The sequence below is a fragment of the Solanum dulcamara genome, chromosome 9 (assembly GCF_947179165.1).
Source record: "Solanum dulcamara chromosome 9, daSolDulc1.2, whole genome shotgun sequence".
NCBI classification, from domain to species: Eukaryota; Viridiplantae; Streptophyta; class Magnoliopsida; order Solanales; family Solanaceae; genus Solanum; species Solanum dulcamara.
Genome location: NC_077245.1, coordinates 69,531,164 through 69,547,649, shown reverse-complemented (window position 1 = coordinate 69,547,649; position 16,486 = coordinate 69,531,164). Strand labels below are relative to the sequence as shown.

Below are 16,486 nucleotides of genomic sequence, written 5' to 3'. Positions count from 1 at the left end.
TTATTTATATGTATTGCAAAAAAATCAGTATTATTAAACAGAAAAGAAAAATAGTGCCATTTTCTTTAATATCATTTTAATTGAATAATTTTTTAAACACGTGGAGGTCATCTATTGGTTACAATTTAATTATTTAAAATTAATTATAAATCAAAATTTCTTTAACATAATTTTAATTAAATAATTTGAATAAATTTTTTAAACACGTGGCGGCTATCTATTGGTTACAATTTAATTAGTTAAAATTAATTATAAATTAAAACTTATTTAACAGAATTTTAATCATAGAAAAAGGCCTAAAATTGTAATTACACTTGTGCAACCAAATGAAACAATTGTAATTAAATTGAAATTACACTATGATAAATAAAAAAAATTATTATAATTACTAAATTGTATAATTAGTAGGCTAGTAATTACTATCCACCAATTTCAATTTCCGGTGATTTTCCAAACAGGCCGTAGTCTTCATCCTTTCTTGGTTAATTGTCCCCACACCCACCAGGGAAAAAAAGAAAAGGAAGGCAATTATTCTTAGTATAAATACGAATGACCCTTATCAACCACTCATAAAAAATAGACAAGTACTATTAACTAGTACTAATAAAAAGAGAGAAAGAAAAAAAATGGTGCAAGAGGAAATAATGAGAAGAGGTCCATGGACAGAAGAAGAAGATATGCAGCTTTTATTTTATGTTAAATTATTTGGAGATCGACGATGGGATTTTCTTGCCAAAGTTTCAGGTTTGAAACTAAGGTGATTGGCGGGAGACAAATTATAAAAAAAAATATGCATCATAGAATAGGTATAATATTAGTACAAAAATACACTCTCTTTTATCCCAAATAACAGTTAAATTTCTAATCTCTCTTCTTTTAATTACTTTTAATTTTTATGACTTCTTTCTCCCTCTCTCTATATATACATAGTTCTTTGTGATGTATTTTTGTGTATGTATATATATATATATATATATATTTTAGGTTTGAAAAGAACAGGAAAGAGTTGCAGGTTACGTTGGGTTAATTACTTGAATCCTGATCTTAAACGTGGCAAAATGACTCCTCAAGAAGAACGTCTAGTTCTTGAACTTCACTCCAAATTGGGAAATAGGTAATTAGGACTAACAAGTTATTTGTTACTTATATTTATTGTTATGTTAGCTATTCGTCTTGTATTTTACGATAGAGAAGCTCTAGCGTGGATTATGCAGATTTCACGTGTCCATATAATTATTTTGGGGGAAAAGTTAGAATTTATCATTTTATTTTGTGTTTTTCCCTTCAATTTTTTCTCATATATATATATATATGAGTTGTTATTTTTATTTTTTATGTTTAGATGGTCAAGAATTGCCCGAAAAATACCAGGGCGTACTGATAACGAAATCAAGAATTACTGGAGAACCCACATGAGGAAGAAAGCTCAAGAACAAAGGAAAAAGTCTTCTATTTCTCCATCTTCAGCTTTTTCCAACTCTTCATCGCCTTCTTCTTCTTCAATCACTCACGTAGAAAATGAAAGAAACTTCTACGATACGGGAGGACTCGAGCTCTTGCAAGTTGAAGAAGAAAAAAAATCTAATGATCAAGAACAAGATGGAAAAAGTATGAAAGTTTACTCCATGGATGAAGTTTGGAAAGATATTGAATTATTAGAAGAAAATGAAGAAACAGTGAATAAACCAATTATGGGGTCCATTTCACCCCTATGGGATTATTCCCTAGACTCACTTTGGAAAGATTTTGATTGGAGTAGCTTTCGATAGGAACGTCCTTTTGAATAGACGAGACAACAGACTTCGGATATTATATGGTAAAATTGATTAAAAAAGAAAAGACAGGTTAATAGGAGGCTCATTTATTTGAAAAAACAAAAACAAAATTATTATAGTTGGTTTTAGGTTTTACAAGAAATATATTAAGTTCTAACTTGTATATTACTACTAGTAGTTGTGAAAAACTACAAAAATAATAATTAAGAATCTTATGATTAGAAGGTGCTAGGTCTCTCCTCTAAAGATGATCAAGTAGTAGTGCTTTGGAAGTCTGTTGTTGTAGCCATTTGATGAATGCTTTAAATTAATTTCTAGTCTTTTAAGTCTATTATTTATATGTGATTACTTTCATTATTTATCATCACGGACAAAGCTAGTTATATTAAGCGTTTATTCAAATTCAATAACTTTTGATTTTAATTTTTTATTTGGCTTAAGAACAATGAATGTATATAAATTAAAATTCGATAACATATTAAATTCTGATTCTTTAAAATATTTTCCTCTATCACATATTAAATTTAGCAGTTAGTGCATGCATTATGATTAAGTAGGCTAACAAGCCACAATTTTTCATGTAAACTAAATTTGAAAATATCAACTTCGAAGCAGAGAAAGAAGTTACCATTTTAATTTTATGAGTTCTAAAATTTTAGAAAAGAGAATTATTAGATTTTTGAAAAATTATTTATACATATTAATTTTTTTGAAAAATATAAATATAAAATTTACATTAAAATAAAAACATGCTAGCTCTGCTGGTGCTTCCAAGAATTGGGGATCTGATTAGGATGCAATTAGAATTATTAGTGCTGATTTCAACTCTGTAATGCACTATTACATTTAGCACAACTTTCATTTTGATACGGCAAAATGCAAGGCTATGATTGATGATTAAAAAGATAGAAAATGTTCTCCAATCACCTTTGTGCATTATACAATGATTATTTTATTTATAATCCAAAGAGGAATAGTTCCCACATTAACACGTAGCTACTTTCTTTATCTCACAAATATATTATTCACATTCATTATAAATGGTACTAGTCACGATGATAAAGCTATGTGCTGTTCTAGAATATCACTTCATTGTTTTCATTCAATTTATGTGATATAATTTAATTTAATGTAATAAAAAATTTAAAAAAAATTAAAATTTATAATTTAAAATAAGTTAGATGTTATACGATCATAAATTATTTTATTAAAAATAAATAAATAAATATTTTATAATTAAATTATTATTAAATATAAAAATATATCTGATCGAGAGAGTATCTATGGGGAAAAAGTTAAAAAGGGTACTATATCAACTTTTTATTAAAGTGATAAGCATGAGTGGTTAGTGGTTTTTAGATGTTACTCACAAAAAGCTAGCTAGCTAAAGGGACCGGGAGGAGGAGGGCGGCGGGGGGGGGGGGGGGGGTTATTGCTAGTGCACCTGAATAAAAAATAATAAGAGTACAAAAGATATGAGTGGATAGAATTAATTAATGTGTAGGAAAATTTATATTAACTTCTTGTTAATTGCCTGAAGTGGCAAGTTGTAACGACCCGTCCCACTTGATACGGATAAGTCAATGGAAAAAGAATCTCGATCAGAAAATTTTAAGTAGTGATTTGGAAAATTTTAAGTTTGTGTCAGATTTGAACGAATTTTAAGTCAGGTGAGATATAGAGAGATTCAAAAATTGATGAGGGATTGAACCTATAGTTTGATCGATTTAATTGATAACCGATACGGAGCCTATACGACTTTATAAAATCGTATTTGGGCGACTAAAACTTCCAAAATTAAACTTGGCGTGAAGGGTATATGGTAAGACGTCATGGGATGAGAGTATGTTGTGATATGAGAGACTTGGAGACTCTTTATGAGCTCTGTCTCCGAATATCCCGCCAAGGCGAGGCTGCTAGAGCGGAATGATCCCGCCGTGGCGGGATAGTTTTTAGTCATCCCTACTTTGTTCTTAAGAGACTAGAAGCGACGTAGGATAATTTCTTGCATATTTCCATCGTATTTGTGATAAAGGTAAGCAAATCGTCTCCTTAATTCGTATTTTGATTCCTAAAACCTAGAATTGTGGTTGGTGATCATTTGGGGAGGATTTTGGCCTGAAACTAATGGTGGGAAGTAGCTCTAGATGGGGGGTTAGGATCATAGGTTGGGCCTAAGTGGGAAATTATGTTATAGTTCATAGGAATTAGGCCATCGTATTGATCCTTTGTATGTATGTGATTGTTTTTAGACCAAGAACAAGTCGAACGAATTCGAAAAGGAAAAGCTCTAACAGTTTAGAGCTGTCAAAAGCTTGATTTTCAGGTAGGTGATGATTTTGTCTTCCCATATGTGTTATATGTGCTTGCTAATTGCTACATTGTGTGCATGTATGTGTGTGAATAAGAAGGCATGTAATGAACCATTCATAATGAGTATTTATCGTCTATGGCTTGCAATGAATTGTTCTTGGTAGATATGATAGTTGAATTATTCACTGTACTTGTGGTTGATTGTGTATACTTGGATCGGGTGTTACATTTTAATACACAACTGGATTGGATGTCACGTTCCGATATATTTTTGGATTGGGTGTCACGTTCTGATACAACCTTTGACTGGGTGTCACATTCTGACATACTAACAAGTGTTTGCAGGTCCCATAAGAGGACCTTTTATAAAAATTGTAGGGTAATTAGGATTGTTAATTTGTGAGTATGTTTAAGTACTAGTTATGAGACGATAAGTGATAAGATATTCAGTACATATGTGTTTACAGTGCTGTAATTACGTGCCCATGTCTCACTTACCGGCTAGCTGCATGATCCTACTAATACATCGTTGTTTTTATATACTGATATTGTACTTGATCTGTTTTTGTTGAGTACAGGACATCTTCCGACAGCTGTTGAGAGACCTCGAATAGAAGATGACTAGTGCCAAGAGTTCACGGGTGAGCAAGTTCTTTCAAGTTACCATAGGTTTTTTTTTTATCTTAGTCCTTCTCTCATGACTTAGACTTTCAGACTTGTTATTTTATAATATTTTGGGGTTGCATCTCCTATCTTAAGCCTGTTGTTTCGTTAGAGTTTTAGTACACTGACTTTTAGTTTCTAGGTGTTAAATTTCGCATGTTTGGATCGTTTGACTAGATTATTCTGAGTTTATGGGAACTCAACCTTATTTCATTATTAAACCTGCTTCTGCATCTTTAATTTGTCTATCTCTTGTGAAAATTGTTAGTTTGGGCTGAAATAGTGGTTCTCCCACTAGAGGGTTAATGTGGATGCTAATCACCACAGGTGGGGTCGTGACACAAGTGGTTCTACCTCTTTTGTCCTAATTTACGTAATATTTTTAGCTTTTGAAATTCAAATTACACGAATTTTGATTAACATTTTAAAATATAATTTTATATATGTATTGGTATGAGAAAAATTGTCTATAGTTTGAAATAATTACATATTGTTTATAGTTTGAAATAATTATATATTATATCACTAATTGATAATTTTGTACCACATCTCAAGTTAGATACACCATTCCTTCATATTTCAAGTCAGATACATGTATCAAAGATATTAGATACATGTATTTCTTATATCAGATACATTATGAAATATAGTTAAATAGGGATTGAGGCGAGCAAGAGAGTGAGTGTATCGCACATACATGTGACTCACACTAGATACATGTATCTGGGATACCAAATAGATTCAGATACATTCTAAAATACAAATACATAGGGAGGGAGGCGAACAAGAGAACTAGTGTATCTAAGATATATGCGAAATCACGCTTGAATAATACAATGTATCTTAAACAAATTATACTTAATTTGACTTGCATGTAGATATCTACATGTATCTGGAGAAGTACGTATGGTATGAAAGGTAATTTTGAAATCTAAAATAAAAGCACATAATTAGACCCTAAATGAGTGGGAATGCAACAACATAATTTAAAAAATTCATTCTATTAACATTGAAATCCATAAGCTGAAAGTATTCATTTATTCTTATGACAAATAATGATACCTGCAAGTGTGGGATAACTGATCTACCCCTAGGCATAATAGAGGCATTCACACTTGTAGAAAGAGATGATCTGAATCTACATATATCACCACAACATTTAGAGCCAAATGCCCACTACCTTTATTGCTAAAAGTTATGAAATAATGATGGTAGAATTTAACGATTCTATAATAATAGTAAAGATGTAGTGTCATATGAAAACAAATGAACACTCCAAATCGTCAAGAAATGAAGCACATCCAACAATGAACAAAGTGGTGGCAACCATGGCCACTCTTGCTATGTGCCCTCAGGTCAATTTCCACGTCATACTACTCCCACTAGTATAAGTTTGAAATTTTGAACATTACACAACAGCTCAGCAGAATGTACAATAAATAACTTTTTTAAATTTTTTTTTTATAATTTTTTGTAAAAAAGAAGGTGTATAATTACTAGAATATAATTTGTATATAATCAATATATATATACACTAATTATATATAGCGACAAATACAAATTTTATGGCTAGGCGAATAACATTTTTCAACATTGACTAAAACTATTACATTTTCCGTCTAATAATACTTGTTCACTATTGACTTTGCACAATTCTTAAGAAGCTATAATTAGAAGAATAATTTTACCATATCACCCTTTGCATAGAATAAATACAATGTCTTGAAAAATATAATAGAAAAATAACTACTAATTAATGATAAGAATAAATTAGAAACTAAGTTAAAATTATCTCTTGATTTCATAAATTGGACATTTATTTTTAGTATACTGAACAACTAAAGATGTACAGAGGGGGTAAAATCACTATTACGTTTACCAATGTCATTAATTAGTGCCAAGTTACTGACTTGATCCATCATATACAATGAGCTAGTAAACTTAGGGACTAGCTATTGAAAAAAAGGAAACTTTCGTAAATCCCAATAGTTTAGGAGTTAATTACTTAGATATACTTTAATTTGTAATATTAGATATCTTATAATTATTTTGTGCGTCCAGATACACAATCAGATACGTCTAGATATATGTATCTCCGTATTCAGGGGTCAAAATTAGGTGTAATTTATTCTAGATCCATTATATTCAAGTGGATTCACATGTATTTGAGATACATAACAGATCTCGCTCACCTCCCTCGCCTCTCTCCCATCTCGCTAGCCATTCTCGCATGTATTTGGTATCTTAAATACATACAAATCATTTCAGATACATAAAAATACATGTATCTAGTGTGTATCTAGTGTGATTTTCATGTATCTGGGATACATACAAATCCCACTCACCTCTCTCCCTATTTTAGTGTATTTGGTAGAAAAATATATGTATCTAAGTGTATCTTTCAATATATGATAAAAAACTCTTAATTAGTGGTAAGATACGTAATATTTTGAAAGTATAGATAATAATAGTAAATATAGTAATGAAGTATGTGTAATTATATAGTTTTTCCTTGAAAAAAAACCTAATATCTCGAAAAGAAAATAATCATTTTTGAATAACAATTAGTGACAGTTTTTACATTTCTTTTGTTCACTTTTACTTGTCATATTTGAACTTGACATGCCTATTAAAAAAATAATAGTTGACATGATTATTTTACCACAATAATCCTATTAATTGATGTTTAGTATGAAGTCTTAAAAATGATTTGAAAAATAAATAATTAATTAATGTTAAAGATAAAACATGACAAAAATAATTATTTTTTTCATATGTTAAAAGTCACAAGTAAATTAAGAAAATCTATTTTTGAGATATTGAATAAGTAAAGTGAACAGAGGGGAGCACATTTTAATGTTGGATAAGATTTCAATTTTGTATACCCTTTTCATGGCCATTAAACTTCTTTAATAGCCATTAACTTTTGTAGCCTATGACCTATTATCATAATTAATTTGTTGAAGCCATTAAACTTCTTTAATAGCCATTAACTTTTGTAGCCTGACATATTATCAGAATCAATTTGTTATTAATATTCTTTGACCAAAAGTTGAGATTATTCTTCATATATATATATATATATATATATGAACACATTATTTTCTTTGGGAATCTAATTAAGTTAAAATAAATTAAAATTAATATCTAAGTAAGCATAAATAACACATGAAAATATAGTCCAACATTTAGTTTCGGTACACCTGGACTAAACTGTTGGGTCATCTGCGTTTTGGACCTTAAGCCCAATTCTACTGTAAATCGAAGCTGTATATACACTGTATATCGAACTGTATATACACTGTATATAATGTATGCAATATTATTTTTGTATACCGAACTATATACATACTGTATACAACCTGTTTGTTCCCTGTATGTGCTATATATCAGATTGTATATTACTATATATCAATATATACAATATTATTTTCCTACATATCAAATTGTATATATACTATATATCAGTATATATAATACTATTTTCCACCTGTATTCCGTGTATACAACCCAATATCAATATTCAAACCATGAATATTAGCTTCCTTTCCATATATCAATTTTTTAGCAATTCAAGCAAGATGATGGGAGATTTAAAACTAAACAATATTCAAGGATGGAGTCCAAATATGAACTCTAATTGGTATCACATGCACCAAAATAAAATTACATAATCATCTACTCATATTAAGCTAAACCAAGGAATATATCATGATATTTTAAGGTATCAAATTGATGAATATCCTAGAGGTGACTAACAACATGTATATATGTGGACAAAGAAAAGGAAAGAAAAAATATATTCAAGTAACTAACGGATACAAAATTAATATATACGCTATACTAACTCAAATTTTTTTAAAAAAAATTAAATCAATTAGGCTATGAAAGTTCTAACTAAATAATAACTTAAGCATATTTTTGTTATCTAAATCATGTTAAACGAAGAAATTGAAAATATGAAAATCTATATTGTCAAAGAAAACTACTTGAAAAAATAATGAACAAAACTAAGAGCTTTCATTAAATAATTCTAACACATGCTAACTAATTAATCCTAACACATGTTAACTATAAGAAATTTCTATCATTAATCTAATTATTCTTATTACATGCTAACTAAAAAAAATAAGATTACAAATTAACTAAATATAAAACATAAAATAATTAACTAAAATAAAGCTGAAAAAAGATTTTATCTCTTTCCGGACAGCGAGACTGAAGACGACGAGCGGGAGACGACTTCACCACCACCCAAGATCTTGATGGAACTCTAATCCACAAAGAGAAAAAATGAAAATTTAGACTCAAAGCTTCGTGGGTTCGACGTTATAAGAACCATGTTCTTAGCCTAAATTTCGAGTTCAATCTCTTATTTTTCTCGAAGAAAAATATAGATTGAAAGCTAGAAATTTTCACAATTTTTAGGTTGGGGACAAGAGTCCAAAATACTAGCCAAGTAAGGAAAATTTCAAATTTAGGGGTGGCAAAAAAAATCTCCCACCTCTTTCTCTCTTTTTAATGAGAATATGAGCCTTTATATAGGCTCCGGCTCCAAAAACCCCAAATAGTTGATGGATTTTCGATGTGGAGAAGTGCATTTTCAATTTTTTTTAGTCATAAACCAATTAATTTGAAAATACAAACTATAATTAAACTAACCTAATTGACATAACATTTAGTTAAAAATAATTTTTTTTGAGATGATTTTCGAATAATCACGTAAGTAGTAATTAAAGATATAGTTATATAAAAATATGTTTATTATCCTAAAATTATATAAAAAGATAAAAACAGTTAGGAATAACATGAAAATATTTAATTTTTATAAAAGTTAATTATTTCAAAAATGTTCGAAATTTAAAGAAACTCGATTGCTAATTTACGTTGTGGAGGGTCAAAATTGGTGTCAACAGAATCATGAAAGTTAAATCTATACTAGGTGAAATATTCTTAAGCACGATATCATAGACACGCTTCAAACCACGAAAATTTCCATCATTTTTAATATTTCCAACACTACCAACTTTGCCTAATACTATGACACTATTACTAGTAGGGGTGTACATGGCCGGATTATTTCAGATTTTTCACATGTCAAATCAATTGTGTCGGATTTTTAAATCTATAAATCAAATAAAACTAATAAAACTTGATTTTTTCAACCTCAGTTTTTTTTCTCGATTTTTCGATTTTTCAAGCTTTTTTGGTAAAGTATTCATACAAATAGATAATTAATTTGTGCTTTAATTATTTCTTTAGTCCTATCAAAATATCATTTAAGGTGTTTCTTAAGAAAAAATAACATAAAATATGAGGTGAGTGATGTCACTATAATATTCAAAAAAAAAACTATTGGCTATAACCGTTATTGGGAGAGACGATTCAAAATTCTAAGTATAAGAAATATTTAGAAAATTATAACAAAGTAAATACTTTTATGAATAAATAAATTTTAAAAATTATATAAATAATATCGAGTTTGTTTGGTCTCAGGTTATTTTTTTTAGTTTAAACCAAATCAACCTAAGTATAGTCAGATTTTTATTTCCAATACCAAATCAAATCAAATCACTAGTCGAGTTTTTTTTTCCGATTTGACTCAATTTGTGGTGTTATTCGATTTTCAGTTTGATTTTGTATTCCCTAACTACTAGTATTAGTTTTCCGTTAATGCCACACAATACTCAGCTACATATTACTACTATATTTTAGGGGCCAAAATTCTATGGTTCGGGGTTGAATTGAATTTCTTTCGAAGTAAAGTTATACCGTGCAAATAGAATAAATTAATTTTATTATATTGATATAAATTGTTGAATTTTCTTACAATACGGGTCTTGATTGGGCCTTACCCACTCAACAAGGGCAGAAACTTCACTCGCGATGATTTTATTAAACAAGATAGAAGTCGCGATATTTATTTCACTCAGCCGTAGGTGGCACATTTTAAATCCAAATTGTGACTTTCTTGCATTTATTAAATCTTAAATCTTAAATCTCCTTATTAGAATACTACTAAATCTATATATAATAATAAAGCTGAATTATAGAAAATGTGAGGTGGCATCTCTCTATGGCCAACATTAGCATTTATCTTTTTTATCAAATTTTTGGCCTTTTAATTTATTTTTCTGATTAAAAATTCAATATATTTGGGTATTTGAAGAATCAGATACAGCTGCATTTATTAGTTTCATTGATTACATATTATTAGAATTAACTTGTACGGATGTTACGTAATATTTAAGGCTATTTTCTTATAGTGCTTTTGCCGTTTCTAATATGTCATTAATTCTCTTAATTACCTCTCCTTCCCTTTCTCTTCTATTTTCAACGGTTATATGATACTCTCTTCATCCTATTTTAGTTGTCATGGTTTTCTTTCTGAGAGTCAAACTATATGAACTTTAACTAATATTTTAAAATATTTTTTTTTGTCATATTGATATGGAAAAAATTATAACTTATAGTACTTTTCGTATAGTTTTTGAATATCTAATTTTTTATTTTATAATATTAAGTTAAAGTAATATAATTTAATTTTGAAAATTAGTCAAATTGACTTTCGAAAAGCGCAACATGACAACAAAAATGGGACGGAGGAGTATTTGTGAGCATTAAAAAATATATAAATGTCATGTTTAGTTTTGTTCAAATAAACATTTCAAGGTGGACACTGCTAATTATTTTCACTTTCTTTCCTTTTAACATGCATTGATTCGTATTTTATTTCTTGCATGTTTTTGTTTTTTCTTTCTTCATTGTGGGGCCTTTTATTTCTCAACAATATGATAAGAAAAGTTGATCAACGAGAAATTTTTGACAAACTTACGAGAAGAAAAAATAGTATTTTGCAGAAGAATTTTAGGGAGGAAGAATGTGATCGACGTAAAATAAGGTATATAATAGAGAAAGAGAGATTTTCTTCTCTACTTTTTTGTTTTTTACTGAAATTTTGCTCAATTAAATCAAGCAAATATAAATAGAGAAAAAGTAACTAATTTTCTGTAAATAGTATTAGCACTAGAATCATCTGTAATGTAAAATTGTAAAAGTTTCATAAAAGATCTCATCTATGATTGAATGTTAGTATATCACTTAATTGTGTTAAATGAAAGTTAAATTTATTAGAGGTGAGATTTGTAAATGTGGATCTGGATAAAATTTCTCCAATGGGTTAAGTAAACTTAATTTGTGATGAATAATTATAGGAGTTGAAATTGATTAAGAATACACCCGCCATAATTACAAGAACACAAAAATTATTCCAAGACATCTATGATTAATTGTGACAAAGAATGAGAAACTAAATAAATTTCTTGCTGATTTAATTTGACCATTGTATATGGCAAGGTTTTCTCCACATTTCAATCATAAGATGATCTTTTTATGATAAATCAAAAGTTTATATTTTATTTAAATTTTTTATCTTCGAAATATATAAAAGAACCTAATTTAAATATTTTTATTTGTACGATAATATATAGTTATTAGATGAAATTTATAGGAGCAGATTTATCCATGTAACCCAAAAAATAGCGGATGCGGATTTTCATAAAAGTTTTGTAAAAAAAGATTAAATTTATGTCATTTTATTTCTATTTCACATTGCAATTGAAAATACTTATTGAATCGTTGTTAATAAAATAAAAATGTTAGAATTAGTGTACAAATTAATTCAAATGCATGACATGTATAAGCTTTTTTCTTTTGTTTAATAGAAGGAATTGTAGTATCTAAATTCATAATTGGCCTTAATAGTACTTTTTACAAAAAAATAAATAAATTATTAGTATCTAATAATATTATATATCAAAATTGACTGTAACTCACATCTTTTCTTCTTTCTAACTTTTACTATTTATTGGATATTCTTGTATGTTTCATTTTCGTAACTCTTAAAAACATTTGTTTAATGTGTAAAAATTATAATAAATAATTTTAGGAAACATTACCTAGTTACATTCCTTTATTTACCATATTTTTCATTACTCTCATCCATTTCAAAAAATTTCAAAAATCTCTTCTTTCCATTCGAATACATTAATTCAGTAATCTGGATACATTAATTCCGATGATGGATTAACAAGAACAAGAATGGAAATTGACTTTTTCTTGATTCAATTCATGGTTTCAGAGAAAGAAATGTGAGAAGATCGGGATCTTCTGAGATGGAGTCTTGTTGACTCAGCTGTTCACGTCTTTTTCGGGAGAAAAGTGTCATAAATTATCTCTATGTTCAATGTATCATGCTTTAAATGTTACCTGTTAATACATAAAACCCTAATTAATGTATCCGGATTATCATGTTTTTAAGGAATTCTGTAAATTGAAAAATGGTAGAAAAAAATTATAATTAGCCTTTAACACTATGTGATTTATGTAAGTTATACATAATCACCTACTTATTTACTTCATCACTTATTTAACAATCACATCTCAAGCTTATAGATTGTCGAAAACTCATGCTAAAAATGTAATTAAAAAAAGGTTACGAAAAAGTAGAAAAAAACGATTATATCTAAATGTAGAAAAATCATACTAAAAAAATATAATTAAGATAAAGTATCTCAGAGAAAAAAGGAAAAGGAGATCACATCTCAAGTTTACATCCACTAATCTTAACATTACCATCTCTTTTTCTCTACTATTATTTTTAATAATTAACTTTTGCAAGTTCATATGTATTGCTTTCTTGTATAAATTTCATATTTAACTTAAATATTTTTCATAACTTTTTTTTAATGAAATTTGTGTGATTAATTAAAAACAATTTTCTTTTATTAAAGTAAATAATGATATTAGTATACAATTCTATTTAAGCTTTTTTTATAACCGTGTGAAGCGTGGCCAAGTACATTATTAAAGGATATACTACTAAATGAAACAAATTATCACTTATCTTTTAAAATAATTGGAATGGTGTCACACCCCGTGGTATTTCCAAGAGGAAATAGAAAATATACAATCATTGATCTCACAATTAAAAGACACAGTATAGCGTTGCTTTGGAGAGGCAAACAAAGTTTATTAACTATAATGATACACTCAAAACTACCTCAAAAAATTACACTTTAAGATGATGTAATATGCTCGTATGCAAATATATAGTAACTCAAATAAGGTTGCAGTCGAATCCATCATGAAATATAAAGAAACAATTACTAATGAGACGAATATCAGATTGACGATCTATTTCTATTTGGTAAGAGTTGAAAGAGTCTGAATAATTAAAGGTTAAAATAATGCAGTAAATAACTATGCATATAAAAGTACATTGATTAAAGCAATAAGGTTGTGTCCCATAATCGGTTGCTTCACTCGACAATTTTCATGAAATTACAGATATTCGGGTTCTAAATAAGCACTCAATTCTTAAACCATCACTCAACCTTTTTCAAAAATTGAACGATTTATCTCAATATGATCTCATAATTATGTGATTTATTTAAATAAGGGCGATTGATTTTATGCAAGCCCATGAGCTGACCACGATCCAAAACCCAAAAATTCATGACATAAATCCAACCCAAGATCCAACTTTGGACCTGAGACACAACCCTCACCCAAGATCCAAAATCAAAATTTGATCTAAAATTTGAGACTCAATCCTGAATCAGTATCCGAGCCTGACCCTGACTCAGGACTAGTGACCCGAGACTCGACCCAAAATCCAAATTAACCAACATCCGAGATCCGGAAATTCAAAATTTCAGCCTTGACCCTAATCTGAGATCCAATCCTGACCTTCTTGGGATACAAGCCCCGATCCAATTTGAAACCCAAGATTCGATCCTACTGGATATGGATGAAAAATATTTGGGCAAAATATGTGATTTAACAAAAATAGAAAGCGGATTGAAAAATTAAGAATTCAACTGCCTAAACTGACAATTGTTTCATAATGGGTAATTCTTGAATGTGTTGAAATTTTTTCAATTTTAAATTATCTTGATTTTAACCCATTAAAATCTGGGTGGGTCGTTTGGTTTTGGGCTTAGTTTGACACTTCTAATCCTAATGCATGTTTCCCAAAAAGTATTTGCACGAATTGCCTTCTATTTTAGGGTGACCTTTAATTTTTGTCCTCAAATATGATGATTGTTAATTTATCTTTGGTGCTCATTTAATAAAAATTTGTGAACCAAAATATTCTTATCTATGACCTAATTTCGTTAGGTATAAGTTTGGAGAATTTTTGCCTCGCTCGACATAAGTTCAGTAAATTAAGTTGTGTGGCATAAGTTGTACGTGTGTAGTATTCTTTGACCTAATTCTGTTAGGCATAGTTTTAGAAAACTCTTGTCTTACTCGATATAAATTTTGTAGGAATTAAGTATGTCTTTAACCAACATAACTTATGGATTTTGAAATTAAAGTTTTGCCTCTATAGACATAAATTCTGTGGGAACTAAGTTATTATTTTACTGCATAACTTATGGATTCTGAATTGAACTTTTTCCTCTATCGGCATAAGAAATATAGGAAATAAGCAAGACAATTTATTATGTCTTTTTTAAAGACATTACTTGTGTTATATTATAATATGAAAGTATAAACTAATGGTGAGCAAAAAAATATTTATTATTTCAATGTCAGAATATATCCAGCCACTTATTTTTTACATTTTATTTGTTAGAAGTACAAAAATTAAATCCCTGTTATAAATTAACTTACTTGACAATTTTATAAAGGAAGAAGAACAAGAGAATAATATAGAAAGTATTAATAGAGAGAGTAGTAATATAGAGAGAGTAATAGTAATTCTCTTCTTTTATATGTTTTGTGTATTTTTACATTGAAGTTTAAGGCTATATTTATAGCCATATTTACAAGTGGAGGAAAATATTAGTGGGCATTTTACCCACTTAAAAAGTAAATGGACTATCCACCATTTTAAGTGGACAACCATTTTACTTGGTTGATAATACTCCCCCTTGGATGTCCACGAGAAATGTGCCTCGTTAAAACCTTATTAGGAAAAACCCAGTGGGAAAAAGCCTAATGAAGGAAAAAGAGTACACATATCTGATAATACGCCTTGAGTGCTGTCTCATTAAAAACCTTATCAGGAAAACCCAGTGGGACAAAACCTTGACTAAGGGAAAAAGAGTACAGCGCGTATTTTGCTCCCCCTGATGAAAATATCACTTAATATCTCGAAGACGACGCATTCCAATTTTGTATCTCATTTTCTCAAAGGTTGAAGTTGGCAATGCTTTGGTGAACATATCCGCCAAATTGTCACTTGAACGAATTTGTTGGACATCTATTTCACCCTTCTTTTGAAGATCATGAGTGAAAAAGAATTTTGGTGAAATATGTTTTGTTCTATCTCCTTTGATGTATCCTCCCTTCAGTTGAGCTATACATGCAGCATTGTCTTCATACAATATTGTTGGAGCGTTTTTTGTCAAAGAAAGACCACATGTTTCTTGAATGTGTTCAGTTATTGATCTTAACCAAACACATTCTCGACTTGCTTCATGAATGGCTATTATCTCTGCATGATTTGAGGAAATGGCAACCATAGTTTGCTTTGTTGAACGCCATGATATAGCTGTACCACCACATGTAAATAAATAGCCTGTTTGCGATCGACCTTTATGGGGATCAGATAAATATCCCGCATCTGCATAACCGATTAATTGTGATGTGGAATCATTTGAGTAAAACAATCCCATATCAATGGTACCTCGAAGGTATCTGAATATATGCTTAATTCCATTTCA

At 29.1% G+C, this 16,486-nt stretch overlaps 1 protein-coding gene across 2 annotated transcripts; it reads left to right on the top strand.

The window, feature by feature from the left end:
• The first annotated feature begins 559 nt into the window (after positions 1–559).
• Positions 560–2,095, top strand: LOC129904373 (transcription factor MYB48). 2 transcript variants are annotated; one of them, XM_055979938.1, is made up of 3 exons: positions 560–744; positions 985–1,114; positions 1,343–2,095. In XM_055979938.1, exons 1-3 carry the CDS (start codon positions 627–629, stop codon positions 1,767–1,769), a joined length of 675 nt encoding a protein of 224 aa, XP_055835913.1. In that variant the 5' UTR covers positions 560–626; the 3' UTR covers positions 1,770–2,095. The 2 variants fall into 2 exon arrangements, with proteins under 2 accessions (XP_055835913.1, XP_055835914.1); XM_055979939.1 differs by having other exon boundaries at positions 586–806.
• The last annotated feature ends 14,391 nt before the right edge of the window (positions 2,096–16,486 follow it).